This window comes from Pleuronectes platessa, chromosome 24 (assembly GCF_947347685.1).
Source record: "Pleuronectes platessa chromosome 24, fPlePla1.1, whole genome shotgun sequence".
In the NCBI taxonomy this organism is placed as follows: domain Eukaryota; kingdom Metazoa; phylum Chordata; class Actinopteri; order Pleuronectiformes; family Pleuronectidae; genus Pleuronectes; species Pleuronectes platessa.
Window position 1 is genome coordinate 9,472,338 of NC_070649.1, and position 20,714 is coordinate 9,493,051.

At 43.8% G+C, this 20,714-nt stretch overlaps 1 protein-coding gene across 1 annotated transcript in view; it reads right to left on the reverse strand.

The window, feature by feature from the left end:
- The window catches only part of LOC128430781 (FERM and PDZ domain-containing protein 4), a 63,638-nt gene that overhangs the window by 42,315 nt on the left and 609 nt on the right, over positions 1–20,714 (reverse strand). The window contains exon 2 of the mRNA XM_053416827.1: positions 14,085–14,260. Coding sequence (XP_053272802.1) covers positions 14,085–14,260 — 176 coding nt within the window. The remainder of the gene's footprint in view (positions 1–14,084; positions 14,261–20,714) is intronic.

The following is a 20,714-nucleotide window of genomic DNA, read 5'->3' on the forward strand; positions in this document are numbered from 1 at the left end:
ACTCCAGAATGGATTTCCACTCAACTTTGTGGGAGGATGGGCCAAGAAGGAACCCATCAAATTTTGGTAAAGATATGGCTAATAAGATTTTCTTTTCACCTTAACATTGCATGATTTTGACATTTTCACCAATTTTCCATTGCAGAGGTATGCAGTCTCATTCTAGTATTTACCATTGGCTTAGTTTTGAATGTTTCCATGCACACATTTCATTTTGTATGTCGCCTGTCTTCTGCCTGAGAGCAAAGCGGCAAAGGCCAAAATAACAATTTTTTCAGCTTTGATTCAAAGACTCTTTGATGACCCTCGTCCTCGCTTAGGTTAGACACACACACACACACACGGGAAAGAACGTGCATCCACACACATCAAACGTATTTTTGTGGGTGGATGGTATAAGGAGCTTGTGTTGCCCTCTCATAATTTCATACTGGTCTGATCACAAACCCATCTCAGGTCGAGAGAGAGACAAATGAATGGAGCCCTTTTATCTGTTAGCAGATTCAATTTCCTGTCACTATTTATTAGAGATGCTATTTTTAGGATATCTTGTGTTGTGCATCACTAGTGGGTGGGGAGGGGGGGGGGGGGGCTTTTTGGATGGTAGTTTGCAGGAATCAATCCGGACGGCAGCCATGAGACAATGGGGTGAATAAATGTGCCGTGTCAGATTGTTGGACATCTTTAAGTCAGCGCAGCGGGAGAAACAAACCAATAGAACCCGAAGTGATGTGCTTGGACTTCAAATGGAGTTTCCCATCAACATATTTGATGTGACACACTTTGACAGAGGAGCACAATGGTTTCCTCGGGGGCGGCAAACCAAAAAAAAAATGCTGCCTGCAACATCTTCAATAACAGACCGGCTGTTTGCTGTGTCATCTTGTGCAAACGCAATACTGTATGTGCATGACAATGCAACATGGCAATGCTTTGCTGTCACGCAGAGTTCCTGCAATTTAAAAAAACAACACACTTATGATTATCTTATTATAAAAGTACTGACACAAAAAGCAGGAGGAAAATAAAGCCTCCGAACACGACAATTAATTGTAAATGAAATGTGGTTGCGAGAGCCGTGATGGTGCCGGACCGGAAGGCGGTGATGGAGGAGCGGTACCTTTAGGCTTAAAGAGATTGGATGAAGTGATTGGGGAAGTAGTCGCCTAATTTAAAATTGACACGATAATAAAGGGGAGCAGGGAACTGTGAGAGTGGAGCGGCGCCAAGTGGCATCCGGGCTGAGAGGGAGGGATGATGAGGAAGTGGAGAGGAGAGAGGAGAGAGGGAGACGACTTCTGCCAAGGTCCACAAATTCCCATTTTATTATTAGTACTCATTTCATAAAAGGATGCAAGTCGGGACATGTGCTGATTACCCATGAGGCTTTTTGCGCTAACATCTTAGCCGTTCGTGTATGATGTATGTTATGGTCTGTGGAGCTTTATCTCCAGGCTGCTGGCCACTTTATTTCTTACAGCTGACCTTTTGGAGCCAGTAAAAATTATTCTGATTTGACTATGTGTGTCATCCCCCATTAAAAGTAGAAAAAGGAGAGTGATTCAGTACACCGGAACTCACACTCAAAAGGCAGAAGTGCATAATAAATATGCAAGAAAAAGGGAAAAAGATGGTTTATTAAACAAGCCTGCATTCTTAACTTTTTTGAGTGGGGTGTGCGTGAAGGACACACAGGACCTTTTACTTCTAAGCCTGTGATTTACGACCGCACTTCACCGATTCCACCTCCAGTGACTTTACCACTCAACTTAAAGCTGAGTGGGCCATCTCGGAGGGACTCCAACCAGCGATATGAAACATAAACCCTTAATAACACAGCCACACGCAAGCAAAAGAAACTTCTAAAAGTGTTTTTCTTTCTAAAAATCCATCCAGGCTTTTAAAACTTCTTCTTGGCTCCCATGGAGTCACATGACATGACGTTTACTAATTGTGAAAAGTCGTGAATATGATCACTTGAGACGCGAGAGTCAAAAAACTGATCTCCACCAAAAAGCCCAAAGATGAAATCAGCGTCATCGTGACTTTTCCCGTCAACAGATGAATCAGTGTGACAGCAGCTCATCACATTCACAGGCAGAAGGGGAAATGTGCTATTTGGCAGCACGCACCAGGAGACAGACGATACCTCAGATGGACACGTTGCAGTGACGACCGTGGTCAACGACAAAAAATGGAATGCAACATGTAACATACTTTTCAAACATCTTTTGTTTTCTGTCACAGCACGATGCTCTTCAGATGATGTTGTTGACAAAGTTGTTGTGAGGTCTTTGTGAATGAAACTTGGCAACACAAGAAGGAGACTGATTTTTCCCCCGACGATCAAGAATACTGATGATTTCATGAACATGCACATAGTTGTCACTTTTTTTTACCTCAGAGTGAGACATCTATCTGTGCATCGGAGTGAGATCGCCTTATGCACTGCCATGTTTCCGCAGTCGCCCAAAACAGACAAAACACCGGCTCCAAGCCGCTGCAGCTTCTCCTTCAGTATACGCTTGGAGGGGGGGGGGGGGGGGATATTTGGTTGGTTGCAACTGCACTGCGGAACGTCTCTAAATCCTCCACGGTGAAACTTTAATATCGTACGAACGAGCCTCACAGACGCATAAAAGGGATTTAAGATGAAGCCTGTTCAAAGTTCAAAAGTCATTGGGCCTCCTTAAAATATCTGTAACAATCACGCTCTAAACTGTGATGTGTTTTCACTAGTGTGTGAAACCTATTCTGGATCTAATCAATGAATTAAAGTTTTCGGGTTTAAATCCACATCGAGATAATTTAAAGGGGACATATTATGAAAATTCCACTTTTGTAGTGCTTCTACACGTTCATTTGGGTATCTTGCATGATTACCGTCCCAAAAACTCTGGTAAAAAAACAACTCCCGCGATTTGTTGTGGTTCCTCTACTTCAGAAACGATACACTAGAGTGCGTCGAATGGGATTACGACCGAAATAAACGTCATAGTCACACCATGCCCATGTAGGGAGTCTCGCTACATGGCCTTGGACGAGCGAGCTAACGCTAGCCGGGCTCCACCGGTCCGGTTAGCTTGTGAGCCAACGCTAGCATGGGGTGAGGGGGGGCGGGGCACTCAAAACAGGTCAAATCTGAGGAGGGCTGTTTTAGACAGGGTAAAAAAGTGCTGTTCTAAATGATCCTTGTGGTATTTTGACCAAAATATGTTACAGACATTTCATTAAGACCCCAAGGAACCATATTAACTGTGGTAAAATGGGCATAATATGTCCCCTTGAAGAGGTTGTGCTGTTGTCCTACATGATAACAACCTTTATGGTCCATGAAAGCGTTAAGCACCTGAATGACAGGACCGGGGGACCTCTGTTCTATCTCTGCAGGCGGCTGTCTGATCCCTGCGCTCTTATGCTCATTTAAAACAGTGACGCGTAATACAGTGAGGACAGATAGGAACGCCACCGGCATCTCGCGGCTGGTTTGTGTCCCGCAGAGATAAGAGGAGGGAAGGAAGTCAGGGCTGGCATCTGTCCACTAATGAATAACAATACAGCCCAAGGTCACCATTCATATGCTACTGTGTGTGTCTCTGTGTGTGTGTGAGCGACAACTGCATGTGCGCTGCATTATTTCTAACCACATTGGCATTCAGCACCTTGTGGTCTGTGATGGTTGGACACACATGTGGAGTTAATCATTAACCTGTCTCTGTGTGTGTGTGTGTGTGTGTGTGTGTGTGTGTGTGTGTGTGTGTGTATTTGTGTGTGTATTTGTGTGCGTCTGAATCTATACATCTCTCCTGCCTTCTTTAAAAGAGCATGTCCAACCAAATAACCATCAAAGGACCAGATTCCTCTTGTGTGGTTTTCACAAGAGGCTGTCTTCAAGAACAATAAATGTGCACAGTCAAAAAACTCTGTTGAGACCTTTGCTATAGTGGAATCAGCTGATAATGAAGCAATAAAACTTCTCATTTATTTTCTTTATCCAAATAGCATGATTTAAACCTTCGACCTCTGCAAGCTGGTGTTTCTACCCCTCACAAATGTAAACAGAGCCCAACCCTGTCTGCGACAAAACATGGTGATTGGCCCCCCATTGACTTTGCCGATTACGTTTTGCTGGTATGGGGAAATTTTTTTCCCCTTCAAATCAGGATCCATGAATTATTCTCTAGAAAATGATGGAAAACGTCCAAAAATCGAAAAACTCCCAGCTCACAATGTTAAGATTCCTGGATCCAGAGCTAAATTGAATGGGTTCCTCATTGACCCCTTGTTCCATCCTTCCATCCTACCCGAAGGGAAAACAAAATTTAAGTTTAAACAAAATTTTAGAGCTTTACAAATGTTTGATGAAGCAGGATATGCATAAAGTAATGTGTTGGTCTTGTTCCTGTGCCATCCCTGTCTTATCATGGGATAAAGCAAACAGCAGCCATCACATGCACACACACACACACGCATGGACACACCGACTCTATGTGCCTCGTCTCAACAATGAGATCATAGAATTTCATTCCCCCCCCACCCCCCCCCCCCCCCCCACCCGTTAATCCAAACAGCAATCTCTCGTTCTCTCTTTTCCTTGTGACGCAGGCCTAATCTGATAGGCCAGACATCCCTTAGGTGACAGAGGGGAGGGGTGTGAGAAAGAGAAGATGGGGGGGGACAAGGGAGGTGCATGTAGGGGGGGGGAGATGATGAAGGTGCGAGAGGGGAGAGAGAAAGGACACCGAGGGTAAACGGATGAGCGAAGAGATGGCTGCTGGAAAGTGAGGCGTTGTAAGACGAGGGGTCTGACGTGGGAGTTGATGATGGATCGGAGGAGAGGGGGGGACTGAAGGATGGAATGAGCGAAAGAGATGACCAAAGGGTAAGAGAAGAGACAAGGGAGATTTATACAATGCAATGCTGTTCCAGATCAAGCGGGGCTTTCCCTTTGGAGATCTGCTTACCAGACAGTACACAGGTGTTATTGAATTCAAGGAGCCATTCAATGTAAAGGGGGTTTCACTATATCATCAACAAGGAGACGACAAGGTCTGCAAACACAGATTCACTAACATTAGTGCCAAAATCCATAAGATAAAGATTTTCCTTTTGAGCAGACTCGTATTCTTGCAGGATATATCAATGTTACATTAGATTAAAGTAATAAAATGACTTGTAAAATGTGGCCCTTTGAGAAATGTTGAATGCTGATATTCTGATCGATTTGTATGGGAATGTAGTATTACTGTATACTTATTTAAAAAAAACTGCAAAAGTATCGGCCGAACCGCTGAGGGTTTTTCAGGAGATTTGGAGGTTTCAGCCATTTGCTTTTTTTTGGGAGGGGGGGTGGGAAGAGCTCCCTTTACTGCAGACTTTTAAACTTTGCAGAATTTTTTTTAAAAACCTATGATAAAAAACAAAATCCCTTAATATGTCTCCTTGAACAAAAAGCGTTCTAAACTTCCAAGACCTGGAACTTCCTCCAGATAGTTTTCCACTAAAACTTTTCCACACGTCAGTGACAGCCCCGCTTTATATATTACGAGTTCTAATATCCAATATCTCCCGGGGCAGCTGAGTTTTTTAATCTACCTGGCGTAGCTTGATATACTGTACCTGGCAGCAGCCCTGCTGTTTCTGATGCATTAAACCCACTGACTGCTCCATGTGCGTTTACACAAATAAAGCATTTGGCTCCAGGTCCACTTTGCTTGCGCCCCGCTCCGCTTCTCCAGCTTTCCTCGTGCTGTCGGATCGCTAAACGTCCCTCTTCAATAACAGAGCTCGTCGCAGACACTTAGGAGATAAGGAGGGACGGGGAAAAGACGGGAGCGATTTGTCACCACGCGGCGTATGAGCGAGCGGCTGGCTACCCCGGGACCCTTACGCTTGTTGAAGGGAAGGGGGGGGGGGGCTCTTTCACACAGGCAGACATCAGCATCTTCCTCTGGAGTATACATTAACCCCCTCCTCGCATGCCTCCCATTACCAGGCCCGGTATGCAAACACATTAAAATGCAAAGATGGAGACCCAATGCGCCGACTGCACAAATTGATCAAATGCTATCCGCTGTTCTCCGAGCCTGGCGTGACATTTAATTACGCACACAAGCAACCCCCCCCCACCCCCACCCCCCTCACCAAGCTTGAATGTCGAGGAAAGATGTTTTTTTTGGGCCACATCACTTGAGGCGACAGTATTTGGGAGATCAAGTCACACACACACACACACACACACACAAGTACACACAAGTACACATCTATATAAAAACTTGTAGCACATAAATATCACATAGTCTCCATAAGAAATTGCCGCATTTGCATCAAGGAAATCAGTATTATAACGGCACATTTCCTTATGGATAAATATCTGCAGCAGGGAATAAACAAAGAACCAAAAAAGACAACTTCAACAACCGATTTCATTCATTTTCAAACGAGTGAACACAGTTAAATTGTCCAGAACGATTGCTCGGTGAATGCCGACTCTAGTGGTGTGATGACGGGGGTGACAAAGTGGCCCGGGGGGGTTCTTGCTCGGGCATCGGTCCCAGAGTTTGCTGGGCAGGGCTCCCGGCGGCGAGAGTCCCAATGATGTCGGAAGCGTTCTGGGCAAGAGTGGAAGCGATAAATAACACGTTTGTTTCCTTTTCTGTCCTGGAACCGACTCAGAGAGCGGTGGCGCAGTGTGGGATTGTTTGTGTTGCACTTTTAACGCCATTTCGCTGAAGTGTGTTTGGACCGGGGGTACAAAAGATGGCCGCTCTCCATAAGGCCATCAGCAACTGGCAGACGGCTTGGTGCCCCAGCATCAGACACGCATGGTGATAACAAACTGTATATAGCTGTTGAAAACATAACTGGGATTAGAATATGAATAGATATTAATAGCATTGGTTTGGCAGGTAAAATCCTCATATCCTGTGGCTGCCTCACAGCAACATCTCCCCATTGACTCTCCATCCTTAATGCACATTGTTGGAGGATAATAAATTGTAATGTGGTGTGTCTAAATCAGTATTATGTCTTTACGCTTGTTACTCGGGCAGGGACATGATGCCTGTGAGCAGTTTCAGAAGCTTATGCAGAGAATCGGCTGCAGGTTTGTGCCAGGTTTAAAGAGTTTCCTCTCAAGGTGTTCCTGGGATATCTCTTTCACAATAATGGTAAAGACATATATATTGACACATGGGGGGGGGGGGGGGGGGGGGGACTGATGGTCACGACCCCACAGGTTCTTGTGGACCAATGTTATTGTCTGAGTTTAGCTGAGCAGAAGTTATTTGCATCGGTTGTAACAATGTAAAAATAAAATCTATTTTCGAAATTGCATTCTTATCAGAATAGATTGTTTGTCTCCTACAGCGACTCAAGGTTCTGCACAACACAAGACTAGTGTTGCAAAGGGGCGGACAATTTTCGGAAACTTTCCATGGGAATATTAAGCTCGGGAATTTGGGAAATTTTGGGGGGGGGGGAAATACGCAAATGAAACGCTGAGCAATAAAACATCATTCAAAACTCTATTTTAAAGATGTATTGAATGCAGCACACGCTGCACGTTGAATTTCAACCCTCCACTGTGCATTTCTCCATCACATGCACAGATAATTCCCAGCATCCTGCACACAACATCTTATTCTACCGAACAATTCTCATCTCATTTATGGAGACATTTCACCCCAGCCAATGTAGAAGGAAAGGCTGTGTACATTTGCAAATACGATGCAAAGACCTATGTTAAGAATGACACAAAGATAGAGAAGCATATAGTCAAGTGCCCAAAGTTTCCTCAGGGCTCAAATCAGCCTATGACAAAACAAAATGTTTATATTTATGTCTGTTTATGACAAGGTAAATACAGTTAGTATAAATTACCCACAAAATTTCTAGTTTATTCCCGTTAATTTCCCTTTATTCCCATGGAAAGTTTCCAACTTTGAATATTCCCGGAATTTTGCAACCCTACACAAGACTATTTATAATGTGCAGAGTAGTGTATATTTACAGAATGAAGTGAAAAGTTTGTATTAGTCTGGTTCAGGCATATAAACTGGGATTGACAGACATACAGTGTGAAGCTATGACTCATGGTAGCTTCTAACCTGCGTGAGTGGCCACGATACATTCATACGTTCACGGGATTTTCTTACTTGATCGTAAATAAAAACAAACATCTATAGAAACATATTAAGTTTGTGGTCTAGATGAATGGATTTGAAAATCTCATTGGATATAGAAAGCACAAAGAGAGGGAGAGAGTGGACGCACACATTTACCTGACTAATTCATCGATTAGTTACAATTTAATTGGTCGTGAGGGTTATTGTCAGACTCTGTGTGTCGGCTCACAAACACAGAGTCTGACACCTTGTTGTGAAAGGCCAGGAATAATGTGTGCTCCTGCTGCTGGCTCACTGGCGCTGAATGTGTGTGCACGTCTGAATGCTAAATGAAATGCAGCGTGAAATAAGATTTCTCTTTCTTCAGTGTGTTCCTGAAATAAAGCTTCTCGTGAGAATAATAACAAAATGAACTTTGGACTCAATTTGGCGCGAAAGGGTTGAAGCATCAAACGACACACCGTGGCAAACAAGTATTATGGGCGACAGAAAACTTGTTAATCCAGATGTTGTGCATCTGTTATTGTCATGTGACACGCAAGGCGGCTCCGATCACGTGACATCACGGCTGAACGTTCTTTAACCGGCGCGGCCATATCTGCATTTAGTCATTAAGGGATTGCAGCTCCACACATTAGCTCCATGGACATTTATGAAAGATCTCCAACAGATTTGCACACGACAAATCCCCAGTCATCTGATCCACACGTGCACATACACACACACTCATACAATAACTCAGACTATGCCTATCATGTTTTTGTGATAAGTGGCATTCCAGGGGAGATTATCAACCTCTGCTTCCATTAGGCACTGAATAAATACACACACACACACACACACATACACACACACACACAGACAGAAAACAAACAGGTAACCAGACGAGAATAACACGCAAACATCCTGCTGATGTCTTGTCAATACCTGCCACACACACGCTCAGGTGGCAATGTGGTATTGATGGGCTCTTCCTAGCTGGTCATTGCTGGGGTCAGCTTTTCACTGGTGCCGTCCAGGACACGAACAAGCACGTCAGCGCACCCTCAGCATCCTGAGACGTTGAATTCACTTTTGTGCACGGCAGCCCTTATACTGTATCTATCTGTGTGAGTGAGCACAGTTTTCATCTCAATAAAGGGGATTTGGTGAAAAGGTTATTTTAAATCCACAGGAGATTGTGACAGCCACGACAATATGGTTTACTAACGACAGGAAAGGACACGCAACTGAGCAAGTCCCAAAACCAACACGTCCCAAAAATCCTCCAACAATACAGATTGAGTCACAATCATAAAAGGGGTGAATGTAGCTTGTTCCATCACCATCCCAGAGATCAGGGCTGTAGACATCATTAGTGCCTCCGAACAATGTGGAGACAGAATGAAAAGGAAACAACAGAACAGAAAACATATGAACTGGTAATGCTGGAGAGAAGCAGAAGGAAAAGTATTGCAGTTGGAAGAAGAGCTGAGGGAAAAGATAAGTAAGATCATTGCTGGTCACAATCTTGGAAAATGCTGCATCACAAGTGTGTAATTCACATGAGTTTATCACCAAGCCTGTCTTTTTATTTCCATACATGCATTTTAAGGTATAAATCCAGTCTGACTATTTTAAATTTGGATTGTCAAAAGCAATTTTCTATACGTTTGCTATCAGATCAATGGCAGCAGCCGACACACCATTCCCGCTGGAGGTCTGATTCTCCACCGTGTTGTGTACTAGAAAACAGCAATAAATAAAACTGAATATATTTGGAAATTCAAAAACATCTCTGTTGTGTACATTGTTGTTCAAATATTTCTTTGGAGATATGAATTGGAGGAGCAGAGCAGGTAAGTTTTACACAGTTTTTTTTTTTTTCATGATTGCTTTCTGCAGCCAACAGGAATGTACATGACTCTCCATCTGACAGGCAGACAAAGAAGAAGGAGAAGAGGAGGAGGAGAAGGATGATATTTTGAGCAGCTGCCAGCCAACTGATCGGCATATGATTGATTTGGCCTCAAGGCCTTGTTCGGCCTGACCTGGGCCGGTCCAAGTCTGGACATCCTGCATTGTTAGTATAGTCACACAACTTTTCTGCTCTTTTTGACTCAGGAACTTTTCATAACTGAAAGTCTAGACGCAGGAAACTAAGCTACATGTTCGTCCTTGCTTTCGGACAAAGGCACCTTTCATGCCTGTCATTTTGCTTTTGATTGAACTGAGGAGTCTAAAGTAAACAAGGCAGCCGTGAAGGTGTCCTTAATCAGATTTGGGGCCCTAACAAAGCTCCAAGAAAAAAAAAACTGCAGTGTCCAAATAACACTTTGATTTGGGCTCAGATCTCAATATGAAAACACACACAAGAATACAGAATAGATCAGGATCTAATTCTTGTTTATGCACACGCCCAACGAGCGTGAAACTAGGTTTTGAGTGTGATTATTGGAAGTGCATACATGAGAGCGGAAGAATATGAAACTGTTGTTTTTTTAATTCCCTGTTTCTCATATTTCCTGCAGTCTGGGGCACAGCCACGGCTTTTCGCTAAGCCTCCCACAGTGCAACAGGAAAGGGGGGGAGGGGAGGGGGGGGGGGGGGAAGCACAGCAGGTTCACTTGATTTTACTTGTCTCACTCTTCCAGCAGCTGCTGAGTCAACATTCAAATATTTGGAATATCGCTGGTTTAAAAAAAAAAAAAAGCGAGAACAGCAGGTGGAAAGATCGAGAGAGAATCAGCGTGTGCCTGTCTGTCTGTCTGTCTGTCTCTGTCTGTCTGCAGATCGGAGACTGACCCTGAATCAAATTTCATTTGTCTGCTTTCTGGGCCACATGTTTCCTGGCCAATGACCTATCACCTCGTTGCTGTAATCCTCCACGATGATGCTGCGATCTGGCACTTCCTCAATTCCACAGTGCGCCGCCGACTGCAAGGATTTACGTGTGTGTGTGTGTGTGCAGGGGGAATAAACTGAGAGAGGAGCAAGATCTCTTCTTCTCTTTCTTTTTTTTTTACTCTTTTTACTGCTGGAGTAAAAAACCCAAAGACACAGAAGTCGTTCTGGTTTTGTCGAGTATTCATAAATTATTCCGCTCCCTCAAAACAAAACCCTCTGCAACTCACTCGGAAACAAGAGCTCTCCCTCGTTAACTTGTCAGGTCAGCCAAAATAAGATTACAACATATGGGTTGCATTGAGTTGACTCCCACTTTTAGTAAATTGAGCCCAGTTGTCTATCATATAAATTAGAGGTTCTCCAATAGGATGTTAAAATGTGATTTACACGTCTACTAGGGAAGGGGGGGGGGGGGGGGGGGGGATTGATTCAGTTACGAATCGCGATTCTTGTGAATGACGATTTTAAATCGCCATGCTGCCTCCCAAATCGATTTTTTTTTTTAAACATATATTTATTGGTTTTATATGGGGGGGAGGAGTAACCTCACCCCGGAGCATGTTGACCAGCTCTTGTTTTTGCACAAGAATCTAAACATACCCAAGCACTAGCTTTGCATAGCCTACATGCAAACAACAGGGAAGCATAGCCTACTTTTTGTTTATTTCAAAGTCTATATTTTAAGTAAACTTTTATCATTCTATTTAATTTACCTTTTATTTATTGTTTAAAAGTAGCCTAAGTGGTATACATTTTGTAATCTGTCAGTTGACAGGGACTATATAATAATATATATAATAGGGCACATTCTTATTTATATTCTCTATTGGCTGCCCGGCAGTCATTAAGTTAATGTTAATATTTGAAATAAAACTTGTAAAGCTCTAAGTGAATTTTACTGTGTTGTGTTTGAAGGTATGATTCAACGGTTTTCCATGGTCCAATATTTGAAAATAAAAATAATAAAATTCCCGTCCCCAACGTCTACACAATAAGATCGTAATTCTTCACATGTTTTAATTTGATTATAGCTTATACATTATATGACCTTATTCAGGGTAAGATATTCATGCTGTTTACATGGCAGCGTCTTAATTGGGTTAATATCGGAATACTGCTGTCACTCGAAATATTGTCATTGATTCAAATGATTCAATTAGCCTGGTTGTTATTTAACTCCATAATCGAGAGGTCAGTGTTTGGTCATAGTTGGGTCTTCACGATTATTTGATGCAGCTTTTAAACTCCCTCATCCATTATTAAGAGATTTCAACTATATTTGAAACCATTTGTTACTTTATATTTACCTTTTGAACTCCACTCAGACGGTTAGACCATTCACACTTATCTCCTTCACACAATCTCAACACGTGGCAATAACTGACTCATTATATTGATACTCATCTATATAGTACATTTTTTCATATCAGCCCAGCTACTGCAGAACCCTCCTTTGAGATACTTCTTATGCCAAATCCAGTGAAGTGTCGGAAAATAAATTGGTTTAGCCGTGATAAAAATGTGCGCGGGGTTTATATGTGGATTATAACTCCAAATGATTATGTGGCCGTTGCAGGGATGATATTAAAACAATTAAATCCCCTCCTGAGCCTCAGTCACTCAGTGGCAAGTGAGGCCAACTTACACACGTATAAGCTATACAGTATACAGCCTGGATCTTATGTATGCACAATGCAGGAAGAAGCCATACGCACACAAATTTATAAGTGAAATAATAAACATTTTACAAGCGTACGCCCCAACACACACACACACACACACACTTCCCAGCAGCCAGCGAGCTAAACCCCTTCAATCCGTGATGTAATCTCTAAGTGTGTTCAGTAATTACAAGGTCTTGGGTTCCTCCGCTGCTTGAAGCCACCTCAGCCTTGACGTGACGTGCCGTCAGCTCGCCGAGCAAAGATTGCAATATGGCTCCCCTAAAGCCCGCGGCGAGCCGGGGGGGGGGGGGGGAATTACATCCATCAGCTCACCGGGACCAGCTGGGGCAATAATCAAGACACGATGAAATAAGAGATGATCGGAGGCCCTCGGGGATAACCGGCAACAACGGCAGCCACTGATTCAATCAGGTACAAATTTGTTATAATCAAGAGCTAAATCAACAATTACTTAATTTAGATTAACCACCATCGCAGAGATGACTCTCCATATGTGCCTGTTATCTTTCAATTAGAACTGAATGAGGATGCAAAGTGGCCCAGTTGAGCACTAATGGGCATCTGTAAACATAGATGGGAAACCTACCAGAGGCAGACAAGCGCTAAAGGAGAAACTCAGGTGTATAGTGCACTACAGTACAATTATTAGTGTTTAACTTAAGAATTAAATTCAATGCCAATTAGAGAAACATATATTTGTATAATTGGAAATGCTGTGTTTATTTTACCGCACTACATTAATTAAACAGCTGTAGTTACTAGTGAACCACATATAGCATATGATCAATTTGTATAGATTACACTAAGCAACGGCGATAGAAACAGACAAATTAGCTCCACATTGACCCACTGTATCATCAAAGTACTGCTTTTATATTAAACATCATTAATAACAATCCAATGATGTGATCAAATGAAATGCAGCACTTTTACTTTACTTTTACTACTGTTATTGTTAGTGCTGCCTCGACTTGCACAAATTATGTAAATGCGTCCACCACTGATTTGTAAAGATCACAAAGTTTAGCTCTGAAAAACACTCAAATGGCCTTAATCAGATTTTTAAAACTTGCACTTTATCCGAAATACAGTTGTACCGGATAAAAGAATAAAGACAGAAATTAGTGAAGACAGCATGAGATCCAAAGCATCACTCATAATGAATCTGACCACAACCACCAGCAACCTCTACGCAGAGCTCCCAGGGAGCTTCATCAGCAAAGTTCTCTGTTAAGAGCTTTAACAATGACTAAGTACTGTTGCTGAAAATGCATCTTCAACTCACAGATATTAAATTATATCAGAAACAATGGCCCCAGCGTATGTCCGAGGCAACAGCCACAGCCGGTAAACAACAGGCAGATCAAGGGGACGCCCAGAAACTTACTGGAAAGCGGTTTCCATTCCCAGTTCATCATCGTCCTCGCACGGCTCCATCCTGTCAGCCGGACAGATGAAGGAGTGAACGGGTGGAGAGTGGATGCCCCGGCCCCACTCGCCACCAACAGGCTCAGAGCTTCGGAGAAAGAGCTCCTGTCCCGCTCCCTGAATCCAACTCCTCCACTGGAAAAAAAAAAATCCACTTCCTCTGAATCTCTTTAAAAAAGAAAAAAATCCCCAAATTCAATTTTCTGTGTGTGAGTGTGTGTGTGTGTGTGTGTGTGTGTGTGTGTGTGTGTGTGTGTGTGTGTGTGTGTGTGTGTGTATGTTTTTGTGCGTGTGTGCATATGTGTATGTCTGAGTGTGTTCCTGATTTTTTTTTTTTCATTCCTAGCTTGGCGCCAAATGTTCCAGCTTAGCACCGCTGTGCAGCACCGCCGGTGATGGATTTAGCCGGGGCATCTGGGCCAGCGGGGATAAACTCCATTCACACACACACATGGTCGGACGCTGGCAGACACACACACACACACACACGCACAGAGTGTCATGCGGTGAGAGATCGCAGGGCACAACGCTGGGAAAAGCCTCCCCCCCACCCGGCTTCATCAGAGAGATGACGAGATGCGTGATATACTGTAGGTCCCGCAGACACACACACACACACACACACACACAAACACACAACTTCCACATGCAGAGGGTGGATCAATGCATGAACAGATGTGTGCCAACTTTAGAGCCGCCACTAAGCGTACACTGCAGCAGCTGTGCTTAAGGTACTATGTGCACATCGGAGACACAAAGATCGCTGACACAACGGAGCAAAGATATGTGTGTGTCATATAAAAACACATCTCGTGCGTGTGTGTATGTGGGGGGGGGGGGAGCCAATCAATGATTGTGAAGCGATTCTCTCCAGACAGAGGTCAACTGGGCCTGTGGGCATAGAGGCAGCGAGAGATTACCACAAAAATAATGTAAAGACAATAAAGAAGTAACATAACAGTGATCTCGTCCTTGCTGACTCAGCAGAGATGTCCCATACCGGTGTTATTTATTCACACAGCATCACACCATGTACTGATTCCACATGTGGACGATTCCAAGGCAGCAGCATGTGCAGACTTTAACACATTCACAAGGTTAAGTATGATTAAAAAAGGACGGGGGGGGAAACGGAGCCGGAGCCCGTTTATTTTTATCGCGGGGCTAATTCAGTGAAACGTCTGTGGCAGCAAGAACCACTTTGACGAGCACCTACAGTCTCAAATAATCAACTTTACAACATCTAGCTGTTAAGCGGGGCTGCCTGTCTGTTAGATTTAATGTCAATGGCAGCACGGGGGTAAATACATCACTCTTAGTGACGGCTGAATTTGGTTTCTCTATGTCGCAACATCGGTTTCAATGCACCGCAAAATTGTTTTCTAATGATAAATAGGAAATCAAGCAGGTTAAGTATATTTTTGAGGACATGAGAGGCCGGTAAGTGGTATATGTGCTATTCCAGTTCACTGGAGACCAGTTCGATTTGCTACCCCTGAGATGCCACCTGCCACTGACACTTGGCCAACACTATCTATAGCCACCACTACAGGGATGTGAGTCTAATTTTACACACAGGATGTAAAAATGAAATATCGAGGTCAGGCCGACATTTCTCATGATGCTGTGTTTTATGTCTGTTTTGTGCCAAGTAGCATTTTTGGCATTTTTATTCTCAGTCCATCTGAAAAAAGGAAATAATTTCTATCTCTTCCCTGAACCAACTCACTTTTAAGTCATGTTTTTCGCAGATTAATCCTATATTTAAAAGTACAAATCACATATATATTTCCCTGCAAATAAATACACTCTTAAACTCAAGGTTTAGGATTAAAGGGAGAGTAGAGGTGGCAAAGGTGTGCATGTGTGGGATTGAGGAGCGACAACAAGATCCTCAATGCACATACAGGTATGTCTGTGTTTTGTGTGCTGGAAAGAACTCTTGGCAAAATGACTGGAATTTGTTTGTGTCCATCTGGAGGCTCTGTGGTCGACCCCTGTCCGTTTACTTGGGAAAGCAGGTCTGCCAAGTAAAGGATCTATTTTCTTTAACCACTCCTGCGGTGAAGGGAAGGAGGAGGAACATCGTGAAATCGAAATACACAGCACATGACTTAAAGGGGACATAGTATGCCCATTTTACCACAGTTGATATGGTTCCTTGGGGTCTTAATTAAATGTCTGTAACATATTTTGGTCAAAATACCACAAGGATCATTTAAAATAGCACCTTTTTACCCTGTCTAAAACAGCCCTCCTCAGATTGACCTGTTTTGAGTGCCCCGCCCCCCTCAACCCCGGTGAGCCTGGCTGCGAGAGCCCCAGCTCCCCAGCGCAGCCCCGCAGTGGGAGCAGTGGGAGCAGTGGGAGCTCGAGCTGGCGCAGCAGCAGCAGCATCCTTCCACACTGTTGAGTCAACGTTTAGAGGTGTCCCAGGGGTCCCTTGTTTATGCGGCCACTTAAATGTCTGACGGGTAGCAGCAGCGAGCTAACGCTAGCCGGGGAGCCGGGTTCCCCTTGCCGAGCGGAGCCCCTCGCGAGCCCAGCGTTGGCTAGCGTTAGCTCGCGAGCTAGCCGGGCCGGTGGAGCCCGGCTAGCGTTAGCTTGCTTGTCCAAGGCCATGTAGCGAGACTCCCTACATGGGCATGGTGTGACTATGACGTTTATTTCGGTCGTAATCCCATTCGACGCACTCTAGCGTATCGTTTCTGAAATAGAGGAACCACAACAAATCACGGGAGTTGTTTTTTTCCAGAGTTTTGGGGACGGTAGACATGCCAGATACACAAATTAACATGTAGAAGCACTACAAAAGTGGAATTTTCATATGTCCCCTTTAAGGGTGAATATAGATTGTAATTGATAAATAATGTCACCCTGATTCAGAACAAAAGCAATCACCTCTCATCAATTCTCATTATCTGCACCATTCACAAATGAGAGAGTCTCATCTGGTGAATTTGATGCAGCAGCCGGCTCACTGCAGGCGAGCCAAAGGTCTTTACTGTTTCATTCAAACAGAGGATAGAAATTCATCATTAACTCGTCTGATTGCTTCCTCTCCTCTCTATCATTTGCATAAGACAATGACTAAACTGACCCAGCGACCGGCTGACCGGGTCAGAAAAGCAGTTGCTTTCCCCTCCTGTGCAGTAAAGACTGTGGGCTCAGCACTTTTTCTCCATGTCTGATTATTGCTCGAAGAAAAACAAAAGCGAGACAAAATTAGTTATTTCAGGTACCAGCGTTTTACAAATGAGTTTCCCCACCCTGTACGTCTATTGTTCTCGCTCTGGGTAGCTTTGGTGAGGCTAAATTGCAAGAATCAGGCCCGGAATCTTCAATAGATATGCTAAACTATAGATTCAAGTTGTAAAGTCATTTAGAAAGACATAGATGTCATCACAAATGCCCGACATTCAGTGAGGAAACTTTTAAAGAATTCGTCAGCCTCGGTTCTGGTTCAGGAAGCCAGAGATCGTGAGCAATACCCACCGTTGACAGATTGATAGACTTGTGTTATTTCTCTACACGACAACAACTTAATCGCTCAGACACGGAGCCCAATGGAATTAATCACCACATGGCTGCTGAGTCCGCTGTTCTGGAATAAACTTACATAGTGTAGCTTTAAAATGGCAAAATGTCTAAGCTTTGAGTCTCTTTCTAAACAATAAGGCAAAGTAGCAGACACTTAAGAAACCTGTGCTCTAAGGACATGCCGATCTTCTCCCCCTCATCATTTCCACATTACGTCTGGACTGCATCCGGTTTAAACACTTCCTGCTTTTAAAAATCCAACGTGAACTAAATGTGATTACAATCCGTCGCAGCCTCCCATATAATGTCATAACAAAATAATCTGGTGGGAACGGATCATGAGAGCCACACTGTTATCACCGTGTAATCAGGTTAGGGTTGAACTGAAGTAATGGTGTAAACCAATTTCAAACCGAGCCAAATGTCCAGAAGGACCTCTGCAGAACACTAATCAGGTAATCAGGGTCTCCAAAGGCTCCGCCTCTCTTCCTTTCGGACCTCACTCCGTGGACTAATGGGGAGAGGCGGTGGACTAGTGGCAGAAAAGGTCTCTGGGTCGTCTCTGGTTCGACTCCACGGAGAAACAACAAAAAGACGAACCTGGATTGATCTGTCCAAAAATCCAAGAGGATTCTCCCTACCCTGTCTAGTGCCCCTGAGCAAGGCACCTTACTCCCCCAACATCTGCTCCCTGTGCGCTGTACATGGTTGCTCACTGCTCTGTGTGTCCTGTACCAGACGGGCTAAAAGCAGAGGTTAAATTTCCCTACCTGTCTGTGCATGTGTTTGGGACAATGCATGTATCTTAATCTTAATCCTGAGACCGTCTCACTCCGCTCTGAGGTGCTGGAGATATCAATGTTTAAAAGTGACACGTGAGCACATGATAAACTGGTGGGTTAGTTTCTCGACAGGATTATAGGACAACCACAAACGTATAACCTCGAAACCAGATCGGACACTGACCCAAAAATAACCTATTAAATGTCGGTGTGAAACGGTTCAATGGTGTGGATTATTTTCAATTTCATTACATTGAAAAATAACTCTTTTTTTATTTTTATTTTCACTGATTACTAAGGAAATAATCCAGACATTTTTAGTTGACTGATATATAAGTGTGTGCAGTTTGGTGCAGCTCGAATGAATTTAAGGGGACCGTTGGGCCTTGGCAAAGTAAAGCGCTCTGCTGAGCATCACACTGGTTGACAATGAAACCTTTTCGTCTCAAAACAAGGTACATACACAGTTATAATAAGCACATATGCCACTATGAAGTGACACAACCAAATACTCATTGGGAGTTTGTTTTTGTGTTGACCTCTCACTCTCAGAACAGCCCTGATTTGGCATCTGCCGTTTGGTACAGTGCAAAACATTACTGTATAGAAAACAAGGTCGAAAATGAAACATTACTGAGTGACATGAGTTCATCCGGGCCGATCGGGGCTGGCAGACAAGCTGTGCATCGATGTGACCTTCTGCAGCAGACTGCCGTGCACAGCCTCGAAGTAAAGCCAGACTTAAAATCCTCTCAAATTCTCTGTCAAACCCACAAGAGCTGGCCAGAAGTGGAAAATGTGTAAAGTGTGTAAGGACTCCGACTCCACCCAACCGTGGAAATGCCTCAGGCCATGCTTGCCTGGAGAGACAGAAACAACCCGCTCCAAAATTCTCCAGGAGACCGAAACTACTTACAGCATCAGGAAGTGCAGCGAGACATGGACACAAACTGCCAGCATTTGTGCTATAAGTGAAAAATGAAGGATAAATAAATCGCAAAAAAAGGGGAATATGCGTGTAGTCACTCCACCTGGACAAAAGCCTTAACCCCCTCCTGCATAGATAACTGTACACTCACTACAATCATGAATCTCATCATTACATCATATGGACACAGAGGATGAGATTAAATACCTGATCTTACCTCATGACTCAGTTTGCCATCCTGCCGCGTCTCTATGCCCCCGACTGCATCCTAATCCCCAGGCTGCCACCAGCAGAGGGGGCGGGCTTTAACGACAGCAACAACTACAAAAAACTATTACCACGACTGCCGCAAAATTACTTTAGGGTCAGTGGGGGGAGGGTGGAGGGGTGATGGAAAGTTTGTAGTTGTGATAGCAGAAAGAAACGAATTGAGAAGAGAGAGAAAGTAGGGGGGGGGGGGGGGGGGGCAGAAGGTCCTGAAGAGGGGCTACGGGGGGTCAGGTGATTCAGCAGCACCCAATCTCTTTATCTGCTTTTTTTCCTCCTTTCCTCTCTCTCTCTCTCTCTCTCTCTGTGTTTGGTATGATCTCTTCAATCATTACTAAGCTTCCCTGAATGTGCCGGCCAATAGGGTTTAAGCGCACCGACCACCGCAACCTCTTTAGACTCTGAACACAAGAACGTTAACTTGCACATTATATTTGTGTACTGTACACACTAATGCATGCCCTCAGTCAAATAACTAATTGTGTTATTGTCAAAAGTCTTTATTCACACACCTGGTTGTCAAATTTATATATTACGAAAAAGTAAATTTTATTCAACCATTCAGTTAAAAAGACGTAAAGGAAGCTACCGACAAAAAACTAAAAATGCTCTGAAAATTGACAATATTCACACTTGAACGGGGAAAGAAGCAAATTAGGTTTCAGTGTCTGCCTAAAGGCGCTTCAGCAAAGCATACCAGACAACCCAGGGATCAAACCAGCAACCTCCTGAGCCACAGCCACCCAGGCTCTGGATTAAAGTTAAAGCAACACTCCATGAGACAAAAGAGTTACCAGCCGGTTGAGTGTGTCCAGACTTGTGTCAGGTAATTATATACCGGGGCCCGGTGGAGTGACGGAGAGTGGAGCGAAAGAAAGAAACACGGAGGAGAAGAGGACAGAATCGGTTGGCCTGATATTCTCTGAAGAATTCGAGGGGGAGAGGTGATTTATGGTTTCCATCGACTCAAACGCAGGGGTTGTTTTATCTGCTCCCACACTTCTACTGCAGGGGAGTCCGACTCCCATTACAGAAACTCTCATGTTTCGAAACCAGATGAAACCGATAATCA